The sequence below is a fragment of the Nilaparvata lugens genome, chromosome X (assembly GCF_014356525.2).
Source record: "Nilaparvata lugens isolate BPH chromosome X, ASM1435652v1, whole genome shotgun sequence".
Lineage (NCBI taxonomy): Eukaryota > Metazoa > Arthropoda > Insecta > Hemiptera > Delphacidae > Nilaparvata > Nilaparvata lugens.
In genome coordinates, this window is record NC_052518.1 from 47,105,377 (window position 1) to 47,132,440 (window position 27,064).

The 27,064-nt window shown below is 35.3% G+C and overlaps 1 protein-coding gene across 1 annotated transcript; it reads right to left on the bottom strand.

Moving 5' to 3' along the window:
* Positions 1 to 6,985: 6,985 nt before the first annotated feature.
* Positions 6,986 to 26,941, bottom strand: LOC120354604 (lysine-specific demethylase 3A-like). Its single transcript, XM_039441962.1, has 4 exons — positions 26,882 to 26,941; positions 23,193 to 23,339; positions 21,369 to 22,628; positions 6,986 to 8,194 (listed from the first exon to the last, which is right to left on the bottom strand). Exons 1-4 carry the CDS (start codon positions 26,939 to 26,941, stop codon positions 7,967 to 7,969), a joined length of 1,695 nt encoding a protein of 564 aa, XP_039297896.1. The 3' UTR covers positions 6,986 to 7,966.
* Positions 26,942 to 27,064: the final 123 nt, after the last annotated feature.

Here is a 27,064-nt window from a genome sequence, read left to right on the forward strand (position 1 = left end):
CAACTAAAAATCTTTATCCTGTCAATAATATTATTATTATTGGATTTTCCCCGACTTCCTTTCCGATCGGCGATTGTTCAATCAAGCCGTGAATGTGTGTATATTAATAATTTATGAATGGAGTAGTTATATCAACTGAGGCCATTTTCAAGACTGTGTAAAACAAGATTCGGCAAAGTATTCTTGATATGTTACTTTTAGGATACTTTTGTTTTGAACGAATTTCAAAAAAGTAAGTCTCTGTTAATGCATCCTATAAAAGGAGCTTAGTTTTGTACCTTGTACCTCAATCAGTCATCTTATATCTTTCTTTTGCAATTGAGAGTTTATGACCTTAAAAAAATAAACAAAATTTATTTTAAGAATAAAGAACATTTGTATCTGAAAAAGCGTTGATAATCGTTGATAAAAATGACCGCATGGTTGCTAATTTTCCTTTACTGCCTCCTTCTATATAGTACTTTGAGTAGCTGTGATTCAAGTTGCTTCGGTATATTTGTTACAAGATTAATTATTAGTAATAATGAATTCCATCTCAAATATATTTTATTCGCCTAGAGACAGTTCTTTGTCATGAAGAAAAAACCTAATATGAATGTATGAATGAATATTATACCACCATTTTGTTGTTATATCTATTGAAATTATTTTGTTGGATGAAGCTTATTATTTGTTTTTTATCACATAGTAGATAACATTTTTTAGCAAGATTCTTATCAATAAATTCCATAAAAAATATTTTGAGTAAGAGAGAAAATGGTCAAATTTGCAAACTAAAACATTCCCTCAGTTCTTCACAATTTTCACTATATCATTAGGAATGAGGGTTGAATCAAAGGTTATTAGGAAGGTGCCTTGTACAAAAAGCAAGAATGGCTTTTGAAAGGTTCAACACCCTGAAGTCTATTGTATGCCACATGTTGAGTGATGGGATAGTCCGTGCCAGCTTTTCACGGTTCATTGGGAGACCTATTCTGTATTAAATGAATTCTTAACACTAGAACTTTGATGTTGCCTATCTTTTACAAATTGATGCCACCCAATTCATGAGGGAGTTGAAAAAATGGTTAGCAACCTAGCTAGAAATACAAAAGCCTCTTCTGAAATCCAAGGTCCTAAAGGAAATGTGCACGCTCATCTATTGTTTTTAATAGTTTTATTTATAGTAGGGGGACAAGTTCAGCCTACACAAGTCTACCTTTTTTGAGAGAGAACTTCCAGATAAAAATGAGAAGGGAGGAAAGGCGACTACAGGTTTATTATGATAAAAGAGTCGAATTTTCAAAAACGTCTGCCTCCCTTTTGTTATCTGTCCCAAGGTTTGGTCACGTTGGGCACTTGTATCTACTCCTACATTTATGCAACTTTCCACTTTCACAATTAAACAGGTGAACATAAGTCGGCGTGTTTCATGTGAACAATACAAAATTCCTTTGAAAAATCATTGTTGAATATTGATGATACCGATATAATAATATTAATATAATTATTATATCTTTTATAATTATATTATAATTATTATAGTTCCACATAATTTATTTGAGCCATATTGGTTTAATTTAAATTGAGGTGATTAATTATCGAAACATTTTGTAAATTGTAACAGCTTGAAGAGTGGTAACAGCTGTGCCTAGTGGAAAGTTGTGTATATATTTTTGGCTTAAAAATTTTCTGAAATAGCTTGATTTATTCAAAGTGCGGTGATATTTAGTGCAATATTCGACTATAATTTGGTATTTAATCATTCCAAATTCAAAAATTTTAGCTCATATATATTTTTGGACAGAACTTTGAACTTTAACGTTTAAGTAAGAACATAACCTATTATTTTGGACATTTTATTATTTATCAAAATTTGGGAACAGAGTAGTTTTGGGCTATGCCTGTTGTTCTATCCCGATCATATTAATATGATTTGTAATTGTATCAAAAAATAAATGAATAGATAGGAATTTTCCATCTTTTTGGCGCATGTACACAGCAGCAGACAGACGGACAAAATATGAAGCGGCATGCCGATATGAGTAAACATGATATGGAAACAGACGGACGCCTGTGTGCGTTGTATCATTCAAACACCTGGAGAGGGATTTTTTACACCGTATGTCTGCTGCTGTGTGCGTAAAGAAAACTAGGAGAGCAGAGAGGCTCTTTGACAAACTCTATCTCCATAGTAATTAGGCCTATATATTACAAAAAATGTCTAACTTGGAAGTAGACTTGGACTTTCACAATTAGAATGTAATTCTATATCTAAAGTTAATCGCTGAATAATAGGTTTTTATTATTAGGCTACAGTACCATGTTGATAATCGTTTTCAGAAATGATCATCGTATGCGTGTAAATGCTTATTCCGTGCTAATAGTTAGAAACATTAATAAACCTTGCTTGGTCTCCCCTCGAACTCAGGGACCTTGAAACTTATGCTTATTTTTAAAATTGGGTACAGTAGTCTATCTGAATTTTTTCTGCCAAAGTAACATATCAATACTGAATTCATAATGATCATATCAATAATATTAAAAATACAATTGTCCTACTTCATTCATTTATTTATTCACTTACCGCTTTTTGTTGTGTAAACACAACTTTAAAGAAACTTTAGTTTGATTTTAATGCAGTAGGGTAAACCGGGATAACCCAGCTACCATTATGTAGAACAGGTTAATTGTAAATTAGCCTAATTTAATGATATTTCAATTATTGTTGCCTGTAACTGTTAAAAATTGTTGCAATTGCTATTTGGTATAATATTGTAGGTACTGATGAAGATGGAACTCTGTAAGTTACTTCTAAGTTTACTGCTCAATAATAGGCGTACTCATAAAACATGAAATAAAATAAAGGATTTGAGTAAAAGTTAGTTAATCATATTTTATTTATATTAAATTGAAAATGGAATCCTTCAATATGTAACTATTAGGCTACTTTCACACGATAGGAGACGTGCAACTTGAACACTGAACAGTGTTCACGTTTTTTTGTCGAAGTACATTGAGTCAAATCGTGTCTTTCACATGGTGACTCCTATCCAGGAACCTCGTTTTGTCACGTCTTTTCCCCTCGAGGCAAGCAGAGGCAAGATCTAACAACTACGCCGACGTTTGCTCAAAGTATGACTCATCACTTTTTCTCAAAGTCTAACTTCCTTAAAAATATAGATAGAAGATTTCTGATTTCGGATTTGGATTCAGCGACCCCAAATTCTTTAAAGTTTAAGTCCCGTTTTCGAAAATATCCGAAAACAAGGAAGTTATGGCTGTTTTTAATAAAGCTTTCTATTATCATATAATTATACGGTAAAAACGAACAGGTACTGTACTATACAGTACGTAAGTACTGTAGCTATTATAATACAACTTACACTGTATTCGTGTAGGGAATTTGGTAGAATATTTATCTTGATTTCTGAAAATACCCCAAAATAAGGGAGTAAGATAACATTGAAAAACCAAAGTTTTCCTGCCGATTGAAGAAACATTAAAAATTAGTCTAAGACATATTATGTCTTAGACTAAAAACGTGTAACAAATATCAGATCACTATTCAAGCTATCAAGCTTTTCATAAATTTATTTGTCTCCTCATGGCAGAAGGTTTGCGCCCAACGTTTTCACTTAAACATTTCTGTGATTAAATTGTGATAGAGCACATTATCGTATTGATCTTCTAAATCCAGTTACATGTATATCGATTTTCGTAAAATTGATTTTCTACCGTTCCTATGAATTCTAAGAATTCTATGAATTCTTTATACAGGTTCAGCACAACTTCTTAAATAACATTATGTTTGCTTCAACAGAATTCATAAGGACGACAAAACATCGAGCAACAAAAAAACACTTTCTGAGTAACTGGTTTTAACAAAGCATGGCTTCACGAAATACAGTACGATAATTTAGAATAGTTGGTACAATGGTTATGCTTTTCGCATTATGGCAGCACTGTGCTTGCTCACTCACTTCTCCAGTTGACACTTGTTGACTTGTCAGTTGTTTACTTGACTTGACTTTGACACCTGTCATTACGCGATGTCTGAGTTTGATGTGGAGCTGTTGATTACTGCAGTTTGCAACCGACCTGCTCTTTGGGATAAAAGTCTTGACATCTACAAGGACCGGAATGAAGTCGTCAAAAGTTGGATGGAAGTTAAAAAGAAATAGTCAATAATTGCTGGTAATTTAAAGTGATATTCAACGATTTGAACCTGATAAATTGGATTGTTGAATGACAACTGAAATTTAGTGAATTTTACTGTACAACATTCCTTTTCCTCCTATTATATTGGGTAATGAGTGGAGATGATTTATGATTTCATATTTGGATTCATCTTTTCATAGTTCAATATTTTTTTGGAAAACTAGAACTTTTAAAAATTGAAAATGTTTATGTTTAAACTTCTCAGGTGTTCAAAAACTTCTTGAAACCTTTGCCTGTCCCTTTGTGAGGCAGGAGTATTATTATCTTAGTACGTTTACTATATAATCATATGATAATGGAAAGCTATATTAAAAACAGCTATAACTCCCTTGTTTTCGGGTATTTTTGAAAATGGGACTTACGCTTTAAAGAATTTGGGGTCGCTGAATCCAAATCCGAAATCTTCTATCTATATTTTTAAGGAAGTTAGACTTTGAGAAAAAGTGATGAGTCATACTTTGAGCAAACGTTGGCATAGTTGTTAGATCTGTCGGCTTATTTGTAAGATCCCCATGTGAAAGTACAGGAGAGCTGCAAAATATGAAATATGATCTTCCAGGAGCGAGGTCTCTGCCGTGTGAAACTGGCCTTAGGTTAATCTAGATTGATTTGATTAATTTTACTTGATATGAAGAGACAATAACATAACCTGAAAATGTGGTACATACCTTATTGCGAGCAGCCAGCTTTTAATTTTCTCTGGCTCTTTTGGGAATCTGTAGAAACTACAACCATTTTTTTCACTGTAGTGTTTACAGTCTGGCACAAAGCACATGACCATTTTTCTAATTTAAAATTGTTCATAGAAAACTGGCCTCATACACTTTCAAATGTGTTAGGAAACTTGTAATGACGGATTGGGCTGAGTGACGTCACACTTACATCGCCTATTCTTTTAACTTGAAATATAAATAAACATGAGTTTGCAAGTTATGTTTCTATTGATTCACATCAATGTCGTTTCATAGCTCCACAAAGTTGACAGACTGTTGTTAGATTATGAGAGAAATGTGATAAAGTAGTAAAATATTCTTGTAATGAATAAGTTTGTACACAAGGATAATTGTAGTATATTGTACTATAGCCCCCACAGCTGAAGAGTTCTTCTTCAACAACTAAATCAATCTTGAGAAATCTCTTAGGTTAAAAGTTAGATTTTCCTTCTAACATTAACGTTATCATAGTTAATGGGTGCTACTTTCAGGGCCGGTCAGGGGTACCTCGGTACGCGGTAGCATAGGGCGCCAGGCAAAAGGGGACACCAAGCAAAAAGAGACAAGAGAAAAGGGGGTCGCTGTTAACTATTCAGTATCAAGAAGATGTAAGGTTTAATCTAATGAAGATGAGAAGTTTAAATCTCCGAATTGTGGGAATGTAGAATTTTAGGACTGCAGATTAAAGTGAAGAGATGGAAAGTGAGAATAAGGTGGCATATTGTAAGGCAATCTTGCACATACTTACCACTGATTGATTCCTGGTTTTCCCCAAATCACAATAGCCACCACTCTGTCATTGACCGCTATCTCATCTACGGTACCTGACACCTGTAGGCCTAATCTTTTCTCTTTTGGCAGTTGCCCTCACCCTCTCACTCCACCATGATTTGTTTGCTGTGGCCCACTCTGGCCTCTTCTGCCACATGTCATTCCATCGTTCAATCTTCAACCATAGCAAAAGAAACGCCAATGCATCATAATTTATTCGAAATCCACTACTTCATGATTCCTTGTGTATTAGGATTGAGTTATGATATATGTCTAGTAAAAGATCATCTGGGCTATTAAGCCAAAAAACATGATAGATGAGCGGTCTAAACTGTTACTCACTTTTGAACGAAAGTCAAAAAATATTTTCCCAGTATGTACCTTGGATGTTGCCACTATTCTTTTTGAAAATTGGAGGAGAAAAATTGAATCATTAATTACATACGGAAAACAACATTATTGAAGAATGCATCCATTTTTGTCCATACACTCATGTAGACGTTGTTAGACACATACTACTCTGAAGCCTTGATATTGCTCGAATTTCTTGTGCCATTGTCTCACTCAGGGCTTCAAGTGTAACTGATTTTTTTATGTATACAAGAGCTTTGAGGTACCCCATAGTAAATATTTACAAGGTGAGGAGGCCACTCCACGGAACTGAAATGAGGCGTCCAGGGAAGTTCTGCCATTGACAGTATCATACAGTATTGAGGTTAATATGTCATATTTTCTATTGTGGCAATGAATCACATAGGATTGTTATTGTGTGAAGTGAGTCCTGTCAGAATTTGGAGAGAGTATTTTGGCTTCTAAAAAATCCATTAAGGCTATTACAGGAATTATGCCATTGCAGATATCAAGTTTCCCCTAAAACTTATCACAGTATGAATTATCAAAAATGTATATAAACACAATGAAGGAGAATTAAATAAATAGATGAGAATCATACATTCGTACACACATACTACTGCGTGGTATACAAAAGATTCCACCCATCAGGAAAACTTTGAACTACTTCCCAAAAGATTCAAGATCTTCACGATTTTTCAAATGGGTAGGAAGTTTTCTAATAAATTTAGGGCCCATTATGTAGGTTTTTTTCAAAAAGAGCTGTTCTGTGGTATAAGGCGGCATAGTCTCCTCCGTTCATTGTATTTATATCCATGTGTTGTATGCATTTCTAATCTTAGCCTTTCTCTTAAAATAGGCTACATAATCACCTCATAGAATTAAATAGCGGGGAATGTTAGAATATCAAGTTTTTCAAAATGATCAATTTTTAAAAACAAACAAGCATATCTTGGCGCATTTACAAAAATTCTATTTAATATTTTCAACAATATACATAGTTCTTAATTTACATTTTTAATTGGTACTATATTATTATCACATCAGTGAGGAAAAATGTATATCAACAATTATTCTAGCCATCAAAACATTCAATTCACATATCACTTGTACATAATCATTGTGTAATTATTGAAAATATATCCGTTAGAGTACAAGCAATCAAATAAAATGTTGCGATCTGCTGAATTCAATAATAAAAATAAGATTAATTATAATTTTTTTAAATGATCAGATAATGAATGAGCTTTTAATCTATTTTAAAAAGCTTCTGCCGACAAATATTTCAAAATACCTCTGAATTTAATAGAATAGATAATTATTGAATGTGACAAATCCAGGAGTATCAATATCTGGTTGATTTGATTCATTGAAAGAATCTACTGTGACTCCAGAAACACTTCTCCTGAATTTTTCTCGATATTTTTCTTGAAACTGGATGAGATAATAGAATATTGTTCTTTGACATTAACAGTAACAGTAACTGATTTTAAATAAATCAGATATCACTACAGGCTGAAAACTGAAGTTTCCTTAGCTGATTTAAGCAATTACAGGAAATACTAACCATTATAACTTTTATTGCAGGGTGGATGAATAGATAAAAAAAAATAATTATAATACTTTTACAAACTAAAACAACTCTCAATTATTTATTGCACTTACTCAACGAAGTCAGAAGGAATGGTTTAGTTGCTTTACGACAGATTAAAGCTAACAGTAGTGAATGATCAGATTCTTATGTAAGTAAATTCTTACACAAAGAATACAAAAATATGTGAAAATACATATTATTCTTCCTTCTCAAGTATATTATAAAGATATTAACTGCTAGTTGACGTGACAATTCTAACAGTTTTTACAACAAAAATAATACTGGCACAAAAGCTGAACTGGGGTGACAACTAGCCATGACTGGTAGTCGATTGCAGCTACTGCAGCTTAGCGGATGCGGAGGGTTCAGTCTTGAGGGTGGACAGCACACGGAGCGAGTCCTTGACAGCATGGTACATGATGTTCTTGATCTGCAGCTTATCCTCGTGGTTGGAGTGTGTGTCGGGGAGCTCGCGGAACTCCTGCGTCAGGTGGAAGCAGTGCGACACATTCTCCGGCGACACAAAGTCTTCGGCCACCTTGATGCAGTTGTGTAGGTTCTTTACCTACAACAAACAAACACGAATCAAAAATGGCATGTCAATTGTTTAAGGATATCAAGTTTTTTTCAATTTAACTGAGGTTGATGATGCAAAGAGCATTGAAATCCAAGTTTCGAAAACATGAGAGTTTCCAACATTGAAAAGCGAAATAGTTTTCATGTATCATCCACTCAACAGATTCAATCAACAAAGAAAAAAATCTACTGTACCATAAACTTTCAAACTAGGCAGACTTATTCAGTTAAACGTTTAGACGCGCACTAATGACGTATTTAGAAAATTTCCCCAGTGTTAAGCCCGATATATGTGTTTTTCTTGTGTTTTCTAAGCTTTTTCAAGAACTAGCAAGCACAAAAAAGACTGATCTTAAAATGTTTCAACTTCATAAACAGACAGGATACAATAGTTTGAAGAGCATATTCTTAGGAGTGTGAAATCCTTTCAAACTTCAAGAATATGAGAAACGCAAAGAACAATTGAGAAACCATCAATATCGCTTGTGATTTGATGATCTCACAGAGCATTGAAGTTAGTGCATTTCTCTGTTAAAGTTTGATTATCTCCCTCATAAGATAAGCTGAAATAAAATTAATCATGGAATATTGAATGAATATTCATTACTGTCCCTGATGTAACTGATTGTATAGCGTATCCTTGGATAAGAGGATTAATGAAGCATTAGTTCTCCCATAGCGTCGGCCTATCCTTATTTTATTCTAAACAATTAATTGCAACGCATATTGGACTACTTTCCCCATCATGACTCATTGGAAATCGCACATTGGATGACACCTCCAGTTTGAGATATGCTTAGTAAGAGAAACTGTGGATGACATCTAGTGGTACTTATTGACCGAGCAAAGTGAGGTCTAAGATTCAAGTCGACGGTTTTGCATTTCTCTTTATGTTTGAATGTTTATATGTTGCGCATTCACGGCGAAACGCAGCAATAGATTTTCATGAAATTTGACAGGTATGTTCCTTTTTATAAATTGCGCGTCGACGTATATACAAGGTTTTTGGAAATTTTGAGTTTCAGGGATAATATGAATGGAAAAGGAGCCTCCTTCATACGCCAATATTAGAGTAAAAATCAGACTATAGAATTATTCATCATAAATCAGCTGTCGAGTGGATTATAAATTGCATGCCATGACGCATGCGATTCAATATCTCAATGTAACTTGGTTAAAAATCAGCTGCTGTGTGGACTATTAATTGCATGTCTCATTGAATGCAATTTTTATGCACTATTGAATGAACTATTGATTGCATGCAATTGATAACTAGAATATTATAGTATTGTCTCTCGACCTTTCTCTGCTTTGAACTCGGGCTATCCTGTTGCCAGTATGTCTTGAAGGAGATTAGCTTTTGATGTTAGCATTTTTGATACACCAACTCCAACAGCCATTAGCCGTTTTCACACCGATATCTCGCCGACACGACATACATACAGGATTTACTCTGATGGACAGTATAAGAGGAGGCTGTGGTTTATAACTGCGCGAGGTCTACTGTTCACAGAACTAATAGTAGAATTGTGGTAGTACTTATGACATTGCTTCAGGCTGAGACAATAGTCTGCTGTTGTTGTTGAATCACCTTACAACTCATTTAATCAACTGTACAGGAGTAATAATATTTTATTCCCATTGTACCATCACCATCCTCTTCATCCTCCTCCACCTTCTCCATCATTCCTTCAGTCTCCTATTTCTTTTATTTTTTCTATTTTTTATTTTATCAAATACTTGTCCAAACTACTAAGAAGTAGTAATTTTTCATTGATTATAAAACTATTTAACTAGTTGGAATTGTAAAAATTGATTTTCTATACTTTGTAATCAAGTGGTATCACTACTTGAATTATTACTGAATATGTTATTGAAAAATGGTGGAAAAACTATAGAACTGTCAAGGTATTTCTTATGTTAACCTGTTAAATAAGATATGTATTGTAAATTGTAGGATTTGACTATTTTCCTGCTCTGCTCTTGTTGAGGGGGGAAGATATGTCACAATAGTGACAGAACACACAACAAATTTGTAATTTGAATATTTCAATTTAAATTTGTCTTATAGTATGTGCAAAGCAAAGAGAGAAGGAAAGCGTTCTGTTCCAAAAAGTTAAAAACTGAGCAGTTTTTTCTGTCCAACCAAAATGCACTTCTAGTGTAGCAACTAGCAACGGTTGTGACAACTTCACTGTCCTTGGTTCAGCCGGCAACAGTCCGTTTTCAAACACGTAAGTTTGAAATATTTTTTTCTTTCAAATCAATCAAATGACTGAACCTGAATAAATTAATAGAATTCAATTTCTTCTACTGAACCTAGATAAATTCATTAAATTAAATTTCTTCTAGTAAAAGAAAAATAGCAGTCTCTATAGAGGAGAATGCTTTTCAAATAAAATTATAAATAGGAGGGGTTCAACTCTTTATAGGAATTCTCCGTATATATTATCTTCATTTGTCCTGAATAAATTTTAAATAATTTTGTATTTATTTAATTACATAAGAACTTTCCTTTTGTTAAAAATCATTTTTTTTTTTATTTGGATACTAAAAATTAATCACAATCCAACGGTTTCGAAAGAAAGGGTGTAATCTACTAAATGAATTCTGTTAAATTTATTATTTAAAAATACATATGTGAGAACAAGGAATGACATCCCGTATTTGCTCTCTTAACACATTAACAAATTAACAATGGATAATACAGTGTAATAAAAAAGAAAAGTGATTATCAACGAGGAATTGCCCTCAACACCCCTCTCCTCACCACTCACACAGACCCAGCAAGCTGAAAACCCAAACGCAACGCATTCATCAATCTCTGAGCTCTCACCAATTGTGAGAAAAAAAATGATTCACCGTTTTGCACCTGGGAGCCACAAACAAGTAAGTAGGCCTACTCCGCCTATTAAATGATGGAATACTGATATTCAGCATTTCCAGCAAGGAAGGAGGGTTCACAGTGCCATCCAACAATGCCCAAACAAATAAAAGATGCTTTATCTCGACAATGTCGTACAGACTCTAATAACAATAGATCCATTAATTGTTGAGTGGAGAACCCCCAGGGTACATGACCTACCAAACCTACTAAAGTATAAGAACATCATCAGCTTATTCTGCACCCTTTCAATGACCTAAACACTTTGGTTTGAGTGAGGACTCCAAACTATGGATCCATAGTTCAAACGCTCCTCACCAGGGCCTGATAGACACTCAGTATGGCATTAACATTGCTGAAGTCATCTGCATTTCTCAAAACAAACATCAGTAAACTGTTAGATTTGGAAGACACATAATCAATATGACAGCAAACTGTCGAAGACAACTCCCAGCCAGGACCCTGCAATCATTGATCCTGTCAAGGACCACATCACTAATCCTGTAAATGTAATCATAATGTAGTCGTGTCAATGCAGTCGCCTCCTAGAGTGGGTTAACATTAATTTCTAGACTATTAGCCTGACACCATGCAACTATGCGCTCAATAGCCAACTGCAATTGACAGCTATCATCCCAGCTACCTCGAAATATCGTCATGTCATCTGCAAAAATCAAACACTTGGACGACCACTGAAGTGGAAGTTCATTTATCAATAACAAGAAAAGGAGCGGTCCCAAGTTACTGAAGTAGAGGTACTGTAATAGTAAGAGGAATCCATCCCCTTGACAGTAACCATATTCCGTCTGTGGAGTAAATACGATTTGGAAAAAATTGACCAATGTATCACTGAACCAAAGACTAGAGAGGCGATACAGCAACACACTATGGCTTACTCGGTTACATGCATTTGCTAAGTCCGTATAGGCCTACACTATCATAGGAATCACATGTTAAAACATCTTCTTGTATAGTATTTTTCATATATCTTAGAAAAGACAAGAAATAGACAGATCGGAGGATAATTCTCGATTAGGTTCCTTTTCTCAGATTTTAAAATAGAAATAATCTTTGAGATCTCAGACTTACCAGGGAAACACCCTTACAAAGAGACAGGTCAAGCAAATAAATGACTGGGGCCACCAAGAGCTCGCTGCAACCCATAAAGCTGGTATTCCATCAGGACCCGGTGCTACTCTCGGCTGAAGAGACTGAAGAAATATTCAAAGTACTATTGGAGCTCTCACCATAAAGTCCATTGTCCTCATCCATCTTGTAACAAGTTGTAATTGGGGTATGGACACATTAGAAATATCTCCATCCTCGAGAACCATATGATCACACAAAAGTCGCCCAAGCCTACCTTATCATCAATAAACTTCCAGAATTCTTGGGACTCACAACTAATATTAGACTGGACTAGATTAACATAACTCTCATAAACTGTGGAGATTGAAATTTTTAGTTATCTACGCAAGGTGACATATTGATTGTTATGAAAATTGGAATAATTCCTCTCTTGAGCGCACTTATTCTTTCTTTCTTTCGAGCTTTTGAATAATCTCTGCATTAACCAAGGGGGTATATGTATGCTTTATCAGTTGATGTTTTCCTAGGTATTGTGACCTCAAAACACCTGAAAAACTCACCATAGAAAAATTTAACAGCATCACCAACATCGATCAGCAGACACAAACCACTCACAACCACATCTCGCAACATCACATAAAGTGATAAATAGTCAGTCCTTCTGAAATCATAAACAGAACGCATTCCGGATTGCAAACATGGTTCCCTAGGAAAATCAATAATTAGCTTGATGCACAAAACAGGATGGTGATCTCGATCTTCAGGTACCAAAGGCACAGAGACATGGGCAATCTCCACAACAGACAGGCTAGGTAGAATACGATCGAGTGTACGAATGTTGCATTACAATTGAAAAGTTGCAAGTTATAAAAATTTTAAAATTTGTCAAGTCTTCTAGCAGCGACCGAACCAAACCTGAGCTCAAAATTGTTGTCACTGATCTCAGGTAAGTTAAAATCACCCACAATAAACAACCTCTCTCTAGCTGCATGAAATTGACTTTCCAGGCAATCAAAATAAATGCCATAATCATTAGCATTACCCTTCTTACGACATACCTCTAATCATTAAGCTCACAGCTAGATGGAAATTCAATGAGAGTAATACTATTCAAAAATTATATACCAGCCCGGGAACTAAACCCGAAACCTACTAATTGCTCGTCAGGTGTACTCACCCTAACACCAAACTGTAATGTAAACATTACAGCATCGCAATCAATCTCATAATAGGGGTCTTTTCGCGATTGATTTTCAAAACTATAAATATAAACTGAAACTAAAACTATACTAGCAGTTCTGCGAACAGTAGACCTCGCTCATGAATAGCCTACAACTTTCAAACTAATTAGAAGGGCCATTAAGAAAGTACAGTATAATTATTGTGAAGATTTATTCATATCATCTATTATTTTCTCCATTGAAAGTGCTAGAGACATTGTTTCCAGGGACACCGGACTTATAAATGTCTCTCAGGGAGGTACCTTTATATCGTCCCCATACTTACAATACTACAACTTTTCTAATAATTAATTATAAGAAATCGGTCAACTGACAGAAAAATGGAATATGCAGTAGGCAATTTGGACGATGAATCGTCTCACAGACGATAGTGAGACGGAAAACGATTCTAAATAAGATGGGTTTGTTGGTGACAATGACAGGAGGTTGCTAATGATGTATTTCATGAAAAGTGGATTCAATGTTATGGCTTGTTATGCCTATGCAGAATGTTAATGCTCACAAGTCGGATTCCGATCTCATACTGAAAGGAAAACAAAAGCTATCCAAGCTGTGATGCCTCCGGCCGGCTCCGTAGGTCTAGAAACTATTCATCTATGAAACAGGGAAAATTCATGTTGAAAAGGGAAGAAATGGTGCAATCAAGAGAGAAGTTTTCTTCAATTAATAAATATACAGTATGATTTGGAGCGGCTCAGACGTTCTCAAGGTTCACCGCTGACAACTCTTGATCTAAAAATAGATCGATAGCATTCCTTCTTCATTCCAACGATACCATTCATTCAATACAGCACATATTAGAGCGGCACAATTTCTATTCTAAAAAAATAAGAGCCAATTGTTTTACTTATATTTATTGTGGGCACGATTTACTCTCAATTTATTGTAAATCCAAGGATCTTTCATTTTGAGAAGAATAGAAATTGCTGTATCTTCAAAGATAACGGCGCTAGATACGAAAAAGTAACTTTCTGGATGGAGGTTGGTCTGCGGTTTTTTCAAATTGCAGAAAAACTGGAGGTCTTATCACAAATCGTTACACGTTTCTGCGCCTTGTTTCAAACAACTTGTAAACCAAATTTCATCCAAATCGGACAATAACTACGACTGTACCTGCGGTACAAACAAACAAACAGACAAAACCCGATCGAGTCGAAACCAAGACCTCAGCTTCGCTTCGGTCAATTATAATGAGACTTAATGCAACTACTTGTACATTAAAACACGGTTTTCGATGCTGGTGGCATCAACACTATAACACGGTTTCTGATACTGGCAGCAAGTTTCAGTTTTCAATAGGTCAAGTTCTCAGTATGACAAGAAATGCGTTAAATTTTCAGTTTATAAAGTTTTTAGTAGTCAAGCTTTCAACTAATTTCGCATTTGTATTTCTATTTTATCTTCCAAAATTAATGTTATTATGATTTTTGTTAGAAAAACCTTCCATTAAACCTAACTATCAATGAATAATTAATAACTTCAATTTGTTGCATTGTATTTAACCTTATTCCTCTCTAGAGTAAGTAGATCTAGTGCACTGCTGAGTGAACACTCAATGAGCACTGAGTGAACACAGAGTGAACACTGATTGAATACTATTGGATATGAACACTCCAATAGCCTACTAGGAAGAATACTGATAGAAACACTTTTATTTTTATTATTCTTACATCAGAGGATAAGTGTCATCCAGTTGCTGTGAAGTCACATGGACATATTTGAGATATAATATTCAATATATATAAGTTATATAACCTAGCTAATTACTTATATAGTCAGCACTCCTCATTCCATTATTGTTGACAGGTAACCCGTGCTTCGCAAGGGTCTATTTTAAAACTTGACGTAATGAAATCGATTAGTTTAGCCGGCGTTATTTTTTTTCATTTCTTCAAATTTCCTTCATTTCAGCTAATTGCAGTTAAAATGGTGCCAACTAATCAGAATTAAAAAAAAATTATGCCGGTTAGTTTAATCGGCGTTATCGCTTGAAATTTGTGTTTTGTGCAACCAAAATGCATCAGTTAGCACTAATCTCGATTAAAATATAGCATTTTATCGTGATTAAACGTTAACCGACGTACGTGCAACTGGGGGTAAGGCTCTAACATTTTATATTAGTATCATTGTTGCATAGGCTGCCAGCATTTGTATCAAAACTCCCGTATTGAAACATGAGCTTCCTGTATGGAAGCACATATTGCTACACATTGCTACCAGCGTATCAATTTCTCTATGAGCTTCTTTAATACAAACACACTTCACAACAATGCTGTAACTATGAAACTTCATTTCTATGAATGAAATGAATTAAATTTGAACATTAACTCTGAAAAAACTAGAAAGAGAATTGAAATTTGGGCTTCAAGGTGCATGAAATTGATATTTTTAGAATCTATGTGCAAAATTTGGAGATCTTAATCATTCCCGTTTTTCCGGTATGCAAACCACAAGTTAACATGTTTTGATTGGAAAAACGAACACACGAACAAACACAACCCTACTCTCTCTTATTATATAGATGTAGCATAGTTGTAATGGAAGGTAACATTGTATTTAGTAGTCAGTTCCAAGCTAGCGGACATAGCGGACGGAGCTCTATCGCGAGATATAAAATTATTAATATGTGGTTAACAAAAAAATTCATTTTTTTCAAAAGACTATTTGATTATTCACAATCCTAACTGGCGCAGTCGGTAGGACACTTCAAGAACTTCAAAATTTGGTTTTTCGGTTTTAACCGTTAATGAAGCATTCATGAACTTACGAAAAAGTTGTATCAGTCACCTAACATCGGGACTTAAATGAGTGAACAATCATCAAAATAACTTCGTTTCAAATTGAATAAGTTGGTGAACTATTATATTATTAAATTCGTGAGTGTTAATTGCAAAATTATATTTCTACTCAGCCACCTAATATCGGGACATGTGTGAAAAATAATAAAATTAGTGAACAGTATAGTAAAGTGTTAACAATACCGTATTTCATCTACAAAGTAAATCAAGAATTGAATCATGAAAAAGTGACAGACTTTCAACTTCTAAGGACTACTACGGACTTCAACTTTTAAGGACTACAACGGACTTCAACTTCTAAGGACTACAACGGACTTCAACTTCTAAGGACTACTACAGACTTCAACTTCTAAGGACTACCACCGACTTCAACTTCAAATGACTACAACAGACTTCAACTTCTAAGGTCTACAACGGACTTCAACTTCAAAGGACTACCACGGACTCCAACTTCTAAGGACTACAACGGACTTCAACTTCAAAGGACTACCACGGATTAAAATAGTCCTTTTCAAGGACTACAACGGACTTCAACTTCTAAGGACTACCACCGACTTCAACTTCTAAGGACTACAACGGACTTCAACTTCTAAGGACTACAACGGACTTCAACTTCTAAGGACTACTACGGGCTTCAACTTCTAAGGACTACAACGGACTTCAACTTCAAAGGACTACCACGGATTAAAATAGTCCTTTTCAAGGACTACAACGGACTTCAACTTCTAAGGACTACAACGGACTTCAACTTCTAAGGACTACCACCGACTTCAACTTCTAAGGACTACAACGGACTTCAACTTCTAAGGACTACAACGGACTTCAACTTCTAAGGACTACTACGGGCTTCAACTTCTAAGGACTTCCACCTCTGGAGAATATCCTACATGTGCGACAGAACCCTGGACTGTGACAAGATGAACTTGATTATAGTATTGTGAGTAACAAAGCATTTTTGTTTCATCACTTTATTACAAACTTGGACAATATTAAATTTCCTTTTTATTTTCATATTTCTTTTTCTTGTAGTTTTATCTATAACTAAGAGCCATGAATCCCAACAATGATAAAGCAACCAATCCCCAAACTGTACCTACCCTTAAGAAAGAGTTCTTGGACATGATCCCTGATTATTCAGGAGAGCCTACTATGCTAAATCGTTTTATTTCAATTTGTGACAAACTTGTGGCAAAATTTTATGTAACTGCCAACCCAGATGATTTCCAAAACGAATACTTGTATTCTACTATCCTTGCCCGTATCAAAAGCTCAGCTCTTGACATCGTTACTTGTTCTAACACTTATGCATGGCCTGATGTAAGAAAGTTTTGATCAATAGTTACATGGACAAGAGAGATGGCTTTACTCTCAATCTTGAAATGGCTGAACTAAAACAAGAATCAGGTGAATCACCCTTTTCATTCTATGAACAAATCCAAAAACTTCTGAATTTAAAGATTTCATATTTCCGAAACAAACAACCCACAATATCAGAGGTCATGTGTCAGTATGTAAATGGATTAGCACTTGGAGTATTGCTAAGAGGATTAAGAGAGCCTCTCGGGTCTCTCATGAGAACCAAAAATCCCAGTTCGTTGGACAGTGCTCTAAACATGCTATCTAACAACTTCCAGTTCAAATTCGGTTTCTTTCAAGACCACTCTTATTTGAAAAAGCCTAACACTCAAATCCAACACAAAAGTAATCCCAGCTATCAAATGCAAAACTATCCTCAGAGACAACAGTTCTATCACACTCAAAATCAGAAAGGTCAGTTCTTTCAAAACAAAAATCAACACTTCCAAAATCAATATATGAACAGACCTCAACAACATTTTCAAAACAATCAACCCAAACCACAGTATTTCAACACAAATCAGCCAAGAGCTCAAAATCCAAACTACAACCAACCAAGACCCAAAAATTCGTATCAACCAACGCCAATGAGCATTTCCTCAATCAACAATCATCCCCAAAAAAGACCAAGACTGTTTCAAATGACAGGCCGACCGGCAGACAGGCAGACGAAATGCAAAATGATGAGTTTGATAATAATTTCGGAGAAAACGCTCAGAAAGAATTATCAGACGGATTCAAACAGCTCTCCGTTGAAAACGAAAATGAAACGTATTTCCAGCCAGCCGAACAAACCGAATCAGACTGTTTTTTAGAGGATACGAGCCTCGAAAGAAATTTTCTATTATGAACTTACAAGATGACAAAAATGAACTTCCCTACTTCATTGACCCTAAAACAAGATTTAGTGTTCTAATCGACACAGGAAGCACTGGGACATTCGTTAAGAACTTCATAGGTATGGAATGTTACAAAGAAAACTTGATAGAAGACCCTTTTGAAATAGCAACAGCGCATGGTATTTCACAAGAGAAATACAGTATAAAGATTTCTTTATTAGGAAAATCGAAACATACGTTCTATCTTTTTGATTTTCATAAAAACTTTGACCTTCTTCTCGGACTTGACAATATGAAAAAGCTTAAAATAAATTTGAATTTCATCAATGAGAGTAATAATTTCAATGGGATGAAACGGCCTATTTATTATTTTAACGCTGAAGAAAATGATTCAAAAGTAAAGTCAACGAACCCAACCAAAAATCAAATGACTTGAGTAAAATCATTTCTGATAAAAGCTAGAACTCAATTCATTATAGAAATTCCATTCCCATTGGAAATCAATTATAATAAGATTTTAGAAATAGAAAAATTGATTAATGTAGATTGTAAGCTAATTAAGAACGAAATCATTTATTTCTCGAATTTCCGATTGTGGAAGAAGTAATTTTTGATCTTATTTAATTATTACCAATTCAAAGTAAAGTAGAATCAAATTTTGTAACAATACTTCCACAAAACAAATACCTATTGAAATCTTCTGATAGTTCTAATACTTTAAAAATTGAAGGATTGTATAAAGAATGTAGATTGATAGGAGATAACGAATGCTATCTGTGCTCATCCGAAGCCATCTCCCATCAACAACTGCAATGTGGAGCGGCTATTATATCTACTGGTTCCGCCGTCCAAATTGAAGAGATTAATTCACCGCCGTCCAAATTGAAGAGAACCTCATCAAATGGATTCCCGAAATACAACAATATTTGGCAGTCTTACCAAAATTTGAGACCTTCCACATTTAATCGAAAACCGAAACTACTGTGACAACACTTCAAGGAATTTATTTCATCAATATAGCTGAAGGAAAAATTTACTATCGAGGAAAACCTCTGTTCCACTCTTCCCAAACGAGAGGACATCCAAAATTTCTATAAAACAACCAATTAGAGCTTCAAGATCATCAAATTCCAGATTTCCAAATTCATTTGAAAAATTTAGAACATCTTAATTTTAATCCGATTGCTGTTAACAAGTACACCCCCATAAGGGAAGAAAGTATTTTCACTACGAACATAAGTTTTTGGACAATTATTTTGTATGTAATTTTTATTCTAATGTCAATTGTTCTATTGTATCGTTATCTAAGTAGAAAAGATTCACCCAATCTAAACATTGTTAACAATCCTACCCCCGAAGTTCTTTTTAGGGATGGAGGAGTTATATAGCTAATTACTTATATAGTCAGCACTCCTCATTCCATTATTGTTGATGTAGCATAGTTGTAGTGGAAGATAACATTGTATTTAGTAGTCAGTTCCAAGCTGGCGGACATAGCGAACGGAGCTCTATCGCGAGATATAAAATTATTGTAATATGTGGTTAACAAATAAATTCATTTTTTAAAAAGACTATTTGATTAATCGCAATCCTAACTTATATAGCTATATACAGAGTGTTTCAGAAGTAGTGTCGAATATTTTATGGTATTGTTCCTGGATGATAGGAGACTACAAATGTCGTATTTGAAGTGTCCAAAACTCACCGGTTATCCTTATAGCTGCCATTTTGTTTTTTCACTTGGTAATTTTTATCTCAAGATCGAGATGTTGTATTGATCTGAAATTTGGCATGAATATTTATGCTATATAGACTCGACTTTAAAAAATAAAAATCGATTTACATAATCAAAGTGGCGGCCATTTAAATGTTTTGATGGTGATAGTAAATTTCACGAAAACCGTTCACTCTACAGAAAATTTACAAGAGACAAAAGTTAGCAAATTTTATCAAGATTTCAATGATACCTTATTTAAGATTAGTCAGAGAATAACAGAGAGATTAATTCTTTTCGTACTGTATGCATACACAAGAGAAACAAGATCATCTGAAAAACACTGTAAATTCACCTGTATGGCCATATGGAGCCATACCGAGTTTCAAAGCTCCATCTTAAATACAATTGGAATTGAAAATTTAATATTGATGTTTAAATGGTTAAAAGTGGTCATGCATGCAGTACGAAAAGATCTAATTTCTCTGTTATTCTTTCACCAATCTTAATAAATAAGGTATCATTGAAATCTTGATAAAATTTTACAACTTTTTTATCTCTTGTAAATTTTCTGTAAAAATAACTGTTTTCGTGAAATTTGTCATCAAAAATTTAAATTGGCCGCCATTTTGAATATGTAAATAAAATTTTCTTTAAAGTTGAGTCTTTATAGCATAAATATTCATGCCAAATTTCAGATTAATACAACATTTCGTTCTTGAGATAAAAATTCCTTAGTGAAAAAAAACAAAATGGCAGCTATATGAATAACCGCTGAGTTTTAGACACTTCAAATACGACATTTGTAGTCTCCTATCATCCAATGAAAAATACCTTAAAATATTCGACACTACTTCTGAAACACCCTGTATAGATTCAATGGGAGATCTTTTTCTCAACAAAAGATATCCTTCTGTGGAGTAATGGATTCTCTATCTCCTATTGATACTTCTTTTACCTTTGACTTACCTCCTGGTATTTGAACCTGGGACCTTTGTATATTGGAAAGCATTTGGGGGGGGGGAGGGGAGGTTTCGGTAGGACATATCGACAAACGAAGTTAGGTTAGGAGATGTCTTGTCCAGAAATTACGTTAGGTGACGTCAAATACCGGATGTGTGCCAGGAACGGTGAATAAAACCCAGTATTAGTGAGTAAACCAATAACTCTTATGGATGTATGATGCATGATGTATGATATTGGATGTATGAGTATGATCAATGATTGAATGAAAATATTTACCTGATGTGGAGCACCGGCTGGAATGAAGACGGCATCACCCTGGCACTGTATGATTGGGAACCCCTGCACATTGTACTCCCGATACAGGCGCTTCTGCAGCTCGCTATCAATGTACCAGGTCTGGTCGTGGATGGGGTCGTGGTGGGGCTGGAGGCGGGCGCCGCGCTCCAATGCTACCTTGTTCAGAAAGTCACGGATCTTGTCAGCATCGCGTGCCAGGTAGATGTGCCAGAGGGCACCTGGCAGGATGCCCGACTCACGCACGCGTCTTCGTGTCAGGATGTCGCAGTTTGCCTCATCGATGGCTCGCAGGGCATCCGTATACTCCTCCTCCGAAGCATCCTCCGGAATGCTCACGTAGATCATCACGTTGACGGCATCAGAGATGTCCAGATGCAGGTTGGTGGTGCCCTTGTGTTGGCCGGCCGTGGCATATGCCGTGTACATTTTGGGGCCAAGGTCAGGCCGTACGAAGCAGTCTGGCAGTCTAGACACCAGGTTCAGGCTACCATCTCTCATAGTGTACTCCTTGAGTGGCAGTACCTTCATCAGGTCGTTGAATCTGTTTGGTAATATTTTAGAAAAATCCTCAGTTGGCGGCCAGTCTTTCAACTTCAACGCCATCGGCTGGCCCTTTTCGTCCTTGAGCCGTTTGGCCAACGAGTCGAATCCTTCCCAAAATTTCCTCATCGGCTGATTAGGAACTATTTTGCCGGTCAAACAGTTCACCAGGAGGCATTTGTCATCGCCAAAATCCCTGGCAAAAGCATTGGGATGCCACAGAGACATGTCCATGTTCTTGGTGACGTTGCTGACCATGACTGGCTGGCCACGCTTCCACTGGTCCTGGAAGATGGAATGGTTGCCGGGGTTGTCGGCCTCGAGCAATTGCAGCAGTTTTCCATCGCACAACCAGAGGTGCGGCACATCTGGGTAAAACAGGGAGCTCTCACTCAGCGTCATGATGCGCAGTGGCAGTGACATCGATCCTCCCTTCGAAGCTCCCGTGTACCGACTCACATAGTGTACCAGATTTTCAGACTGCACCTGTGCCGTAGTATTGGTCCTGTTACCAATTTCCTTGTTCTTTGTGCACATCAGTTCGCCCTTTGCATTTTCATTCGGCAGCATTGTGCAGTTCTCGGATGAGCTACTGTTCTTCTCTGGCGTACCGCCCTTATTTGATGGTACTCTGATGAGCAGATCTCGCAGAGTCGATTGGTCGTTGTCTTCCGTATCACTATCACTACTACCCGTATCCTGCAAAGCAATAATACATTTTATTGGAATAATCTCCTAAATTATTAATTCAACAAATTTGAATAATTTAACAATTCAGATAATACTCACAGAGTTATTTGAACACTATCTCTGGTTATTGAATTGAACTAATTACTGCAGTGAGTGAAATAAAGACAACTATGGGACAAGATTAATTTAAAACGTTAAATCTTCTTACAATTCATTATTCTTGTTATTGGAATATTTAAATCTAATTTTAATAATTAAAATTCGTAATAAAGGCTACCATTCAACAAAAATACTGGTTGTGCTCAAAGCAGAATCTTGGGAGCGGGAGACCTAAAATAAAAATGTTTTGTGCCTATTTTGCTATCAAGTTCTACATTCAATAATTCCTAGATAAATATGAATGTTTGATATTTCTCACAAGGAAGATGGGGGAAATTATTTTGTGAATTCTAATTGAAATAACGAAGTATGATAGCCATTTTTTTCTGATAGAAATCCACAAGTTAACCGTGAAGTGCGAGGAAGTTGTAAAATAATATTATTTCATAGGAAGTGGATGGAAAAATAACTTACGCCATGCTTTTTGTCCTCACTAGATAGTGCAAGATCTGCTAGCCAGTAGAGGGGATCAGTCTTTCTGTTATTACCATTATCTACAACTGACTCTTCATCTTTCTCCGGTTTTATTCGCTCTATAACCGGTTCAGCTCTCCACAGGTCCTAAGAGCAAAGAAATATTAATCAAAATTGATATTCATTCATCTCAAGTGAGGCCTACTACCAGTCATTCATTCATAAAAAGATGTTCATGTCTTTTACAGCCACTTCACAGAACACTTGTTAATACATTCGGAACATATAAGAATGGACAAACCAAATGTGTTAAACTTTATCATCACCCCAGAAAATATAGTTTTATATTTATCCATGAAAAACTGTATTAACAATTCATTAGAAATCTTTGAATGAAACTGTTTCCATTGATACATTCATAGATGCAAATGTTTGTCATTAATGAGGTTATATTGAGAAACACTTCTTAAAGCAGGTGATTGCATAAAGGCTGATTCAAGTTAGAAAATAATAATTGTGAAAAAATAAGTAAATTATGTGAAATACCTAGGCGTAATTAATCAAATATTATCATTGTTGATGGAATATTCACATACTACACCTTTGCTCAAAATTTTAATAATCAACCTATGTATTATTTCACGTAATCAATAAAATATAGCATTTGAACATAATAAGAAACATTCACTTTGCATATTCACACGCATTATTCCATTAATATATTGAAGGCATGGGGGCAGCACAAAATACACAATAAAAATATACCTTTCGTATTACAGAAACACATGATACGTGCAGCACTGGGATGATCAAGAAGTTACCCAAGCGCACTATTGTTTATAGAAAAAAATTAGCCAACATTGAGACAAACATATGTTAGAAATGCAATCCTATACATCAACAAAAACAATAAAACTATTCATAATGAATTTTATCTTATAAGACCTAATGTTTCCAACACCTTTGATTCATATTTTGCTAAACAGACTAAGTTCATGTAACTAGTTTTCATTTTATTGCCAATATTTAATTAATAAGCTTCCTACAAGATAAGTCTTTGGTAGAATAAATAGTAGTTTGATGAATGAGGTGAATAATGGATTTGTGAAAAGTATATTATTTCTCATTGAATTTCAACAACCAACTGCCTGACACCAACATATGTTACCTTTATTAACCTTTAAATAAATCAACAATCAACTACTACCTTAATATTTAGTTAAGAATCAAAGTTATGATTTTTGGATAGTCTAACATACGGTCAAATGTGAATAAAAATTCAACTCCTTCCAAGAGCTCAAGCTTGCTTTTCTGGGAGAACAATAATTTAACTCTTAAATTATTGAGAATAATAAATTATAGGCCTAATTCAGAAAAATAGACAAATCATAAACAATTTTGTGATTCATTTATTAGTCCAGTCAACGAAAGATTATAGAGGGAAAAGTTTGGAGCACAAGTTTTGAACCCGCAGCTCTTTTAAGGAGCGTAAGGGGGTAAACATATTAAATGTCCTCACTCCTACCCCCTGTGCTAAGGTTAGGTTAGGTTCCTGTGCTAAGGGGGTGGGGGTGGTTTGAAAGTACCATATTTTGGTTTTTTGCGTATATCTCGAACAATATGCATCTTACGGAAATTTTTGTTGAATACAAAATTAAGCTTACAAATAAGTTTGAAAGTTTCATTTGTAACATTTTTCCATATCTCTCATAATTTTCTAGGTATGAGCTCTCGAAGGGTGACACCTTCGAAGAAAACCCCTTCCGGCTCCGATTTTTCATCTTTTTGGCCTTATAACTTTTTAACGCTTGATTGGAAAAATCCGTGCAAATAATGAGCTCATAGAGCATCATATTCTCTTCAATTTAATGTATTATTTCATTATTTTACGCATCTTCCTATGATTGTTGCAGCCGTTATAGTGTTGAGTGTAATATCTTCAGTTTAACAACAATAGAGCAATTGAAAGGGAATTTGGATGGAACGTTTGAAAAACAATATTTGATTTCACAGCTTTGTTTGGACAAGTAAGAAGGTAAACATATAAAAAAACCTCATCCCTACCCCTTGTGCTTAAGGGATTAGGGTGGTTTAAAAGTTGCGTTTTCTCATTTCTGGCTTACACGCATGTATCTTGGAAACAATGCATTTCAGCGACATGACTGACTGAGCAAAAATGAAGTTGGATAAATTTCCCACAAGTTTTGTTGAGAAGAGGTTATTGCAAGACGATTGTTCGAGATATACGCAAAAAAACAAAATATGGTACCTTCAAACCACTCCCACTCCGTTAGCACAGGGGGTAGGAGTGAGGACTTTTGATATGTTTACCCCTTACTTACTATCCTTAAAAGAGCTGCGGGGTCAAAAATTGTGTTCCAAACTTTTCCCTCTATAACTTTTATTGAGCATACATTGCCTGGACTATATAGTTATCCATATATTTGTAATGATATTGTAACATTGTATTTATTGTGAAATTGAATTACTGGGCAATTAAAATTGAATTTAAATACACTACAGTATAACTGTTGAAAATTATTAGTGTGAGTGTAGGACAAAACAAGTTGCGTGAACACAACAAAAATCATATTCGAAGTCCATTTTTGCATCAAAATTTAATTTGATTGCTTTTTACTTTCCTTGCCCTATTACCATAGTTAAGAAAAGTATTCCTTTCCAAAAAAAATTAAGGTACCCTAATTTCAAGTCTTCTATACGTTTCAAGGTCCCCTGAGTCCAAAAACATGATTTTTGGGTGTGTGTGTGTGTGTGTGTCTGTGAACACGATAACTGCATTCCTAATTAACCGATTGACTTGAAATTTTAAACTTAAGGTCCTTATACCATGAGGATCCGACAATAGAAAAGTCAATAAAATTCAATTCAAGATGGCGGAAAAAATGGCGGATAATTACTTAAAAACCATGCTTTTCACGGTTTTCTCGAAAACGGCTCTAACGATTTTCTTCAAATTTAAACCATGGATAGCTATTTATAAGCCCTATCAACTGACATGAGTCTCATTTATGTGAAAATTGCAGGAGCTCCGTAATATTCTTGAGAAAAATGGCGGATGATTACTAAAAAACCCAAGCTTTTCACGGTTTTCTCGAAAACGGCTCCAGCGATTTTCTTCAATTTTATACCATGGATAGCTATTTATAAGCACTATCAACTGACATGAGTCTCATTTTTGGGAAAATTGTAGGAGCTCCGTAATATTCTTGAGCAAAATGGCGGATAATTACTAGAAAAACCATGTTTTTCACGGTTTTCTCGAAAACGGCTCTAACGATTTTCTTCAAATTTATATCATGGATAGCTATTTATAATACATCAGTTGCGATAAGAAATGTTTGAAGGCTGACGTGCAAAAGGAGAGCTCCCTGAAAATTGTCTGTTTTAGTGGATTTTTCGTTACTATTAGTCGGTTTTTTTACAAGTGTGAGTTAGTTAATCATCCTCAGATTCCTGCTCAAATATCGGTTTCTAAACATCATCATGATGTGTATTCTTTTCTTTTATGAACTTTAAATAATATATTTGTCACCACGAACGACTCGTGCAACAGCCAGTTCGAAAACCAGCAATGATAAGCCTATCAATCCACCGGCTAAACATCAGCAGCAGATTCATCATAATCAGAAGCAGCAGCAGCAACCGAATCGACAATAGAGAGAGGAGACGAGCAGAACTGCTTCCTCTTCGTCTTGCTCCTCGAGTACCGATAGCATTCCTGTTGCCATGGAGACGCAAAAACAAATAGCCGAGACTCTAGAGGCGCTGCTTTTGAAAGATGATTTCGTCGACCGCTTCGCTGCTAGACTGGAGACTCGTCTGTGTGAGACGATCGGCGCTGCAATGGCGAG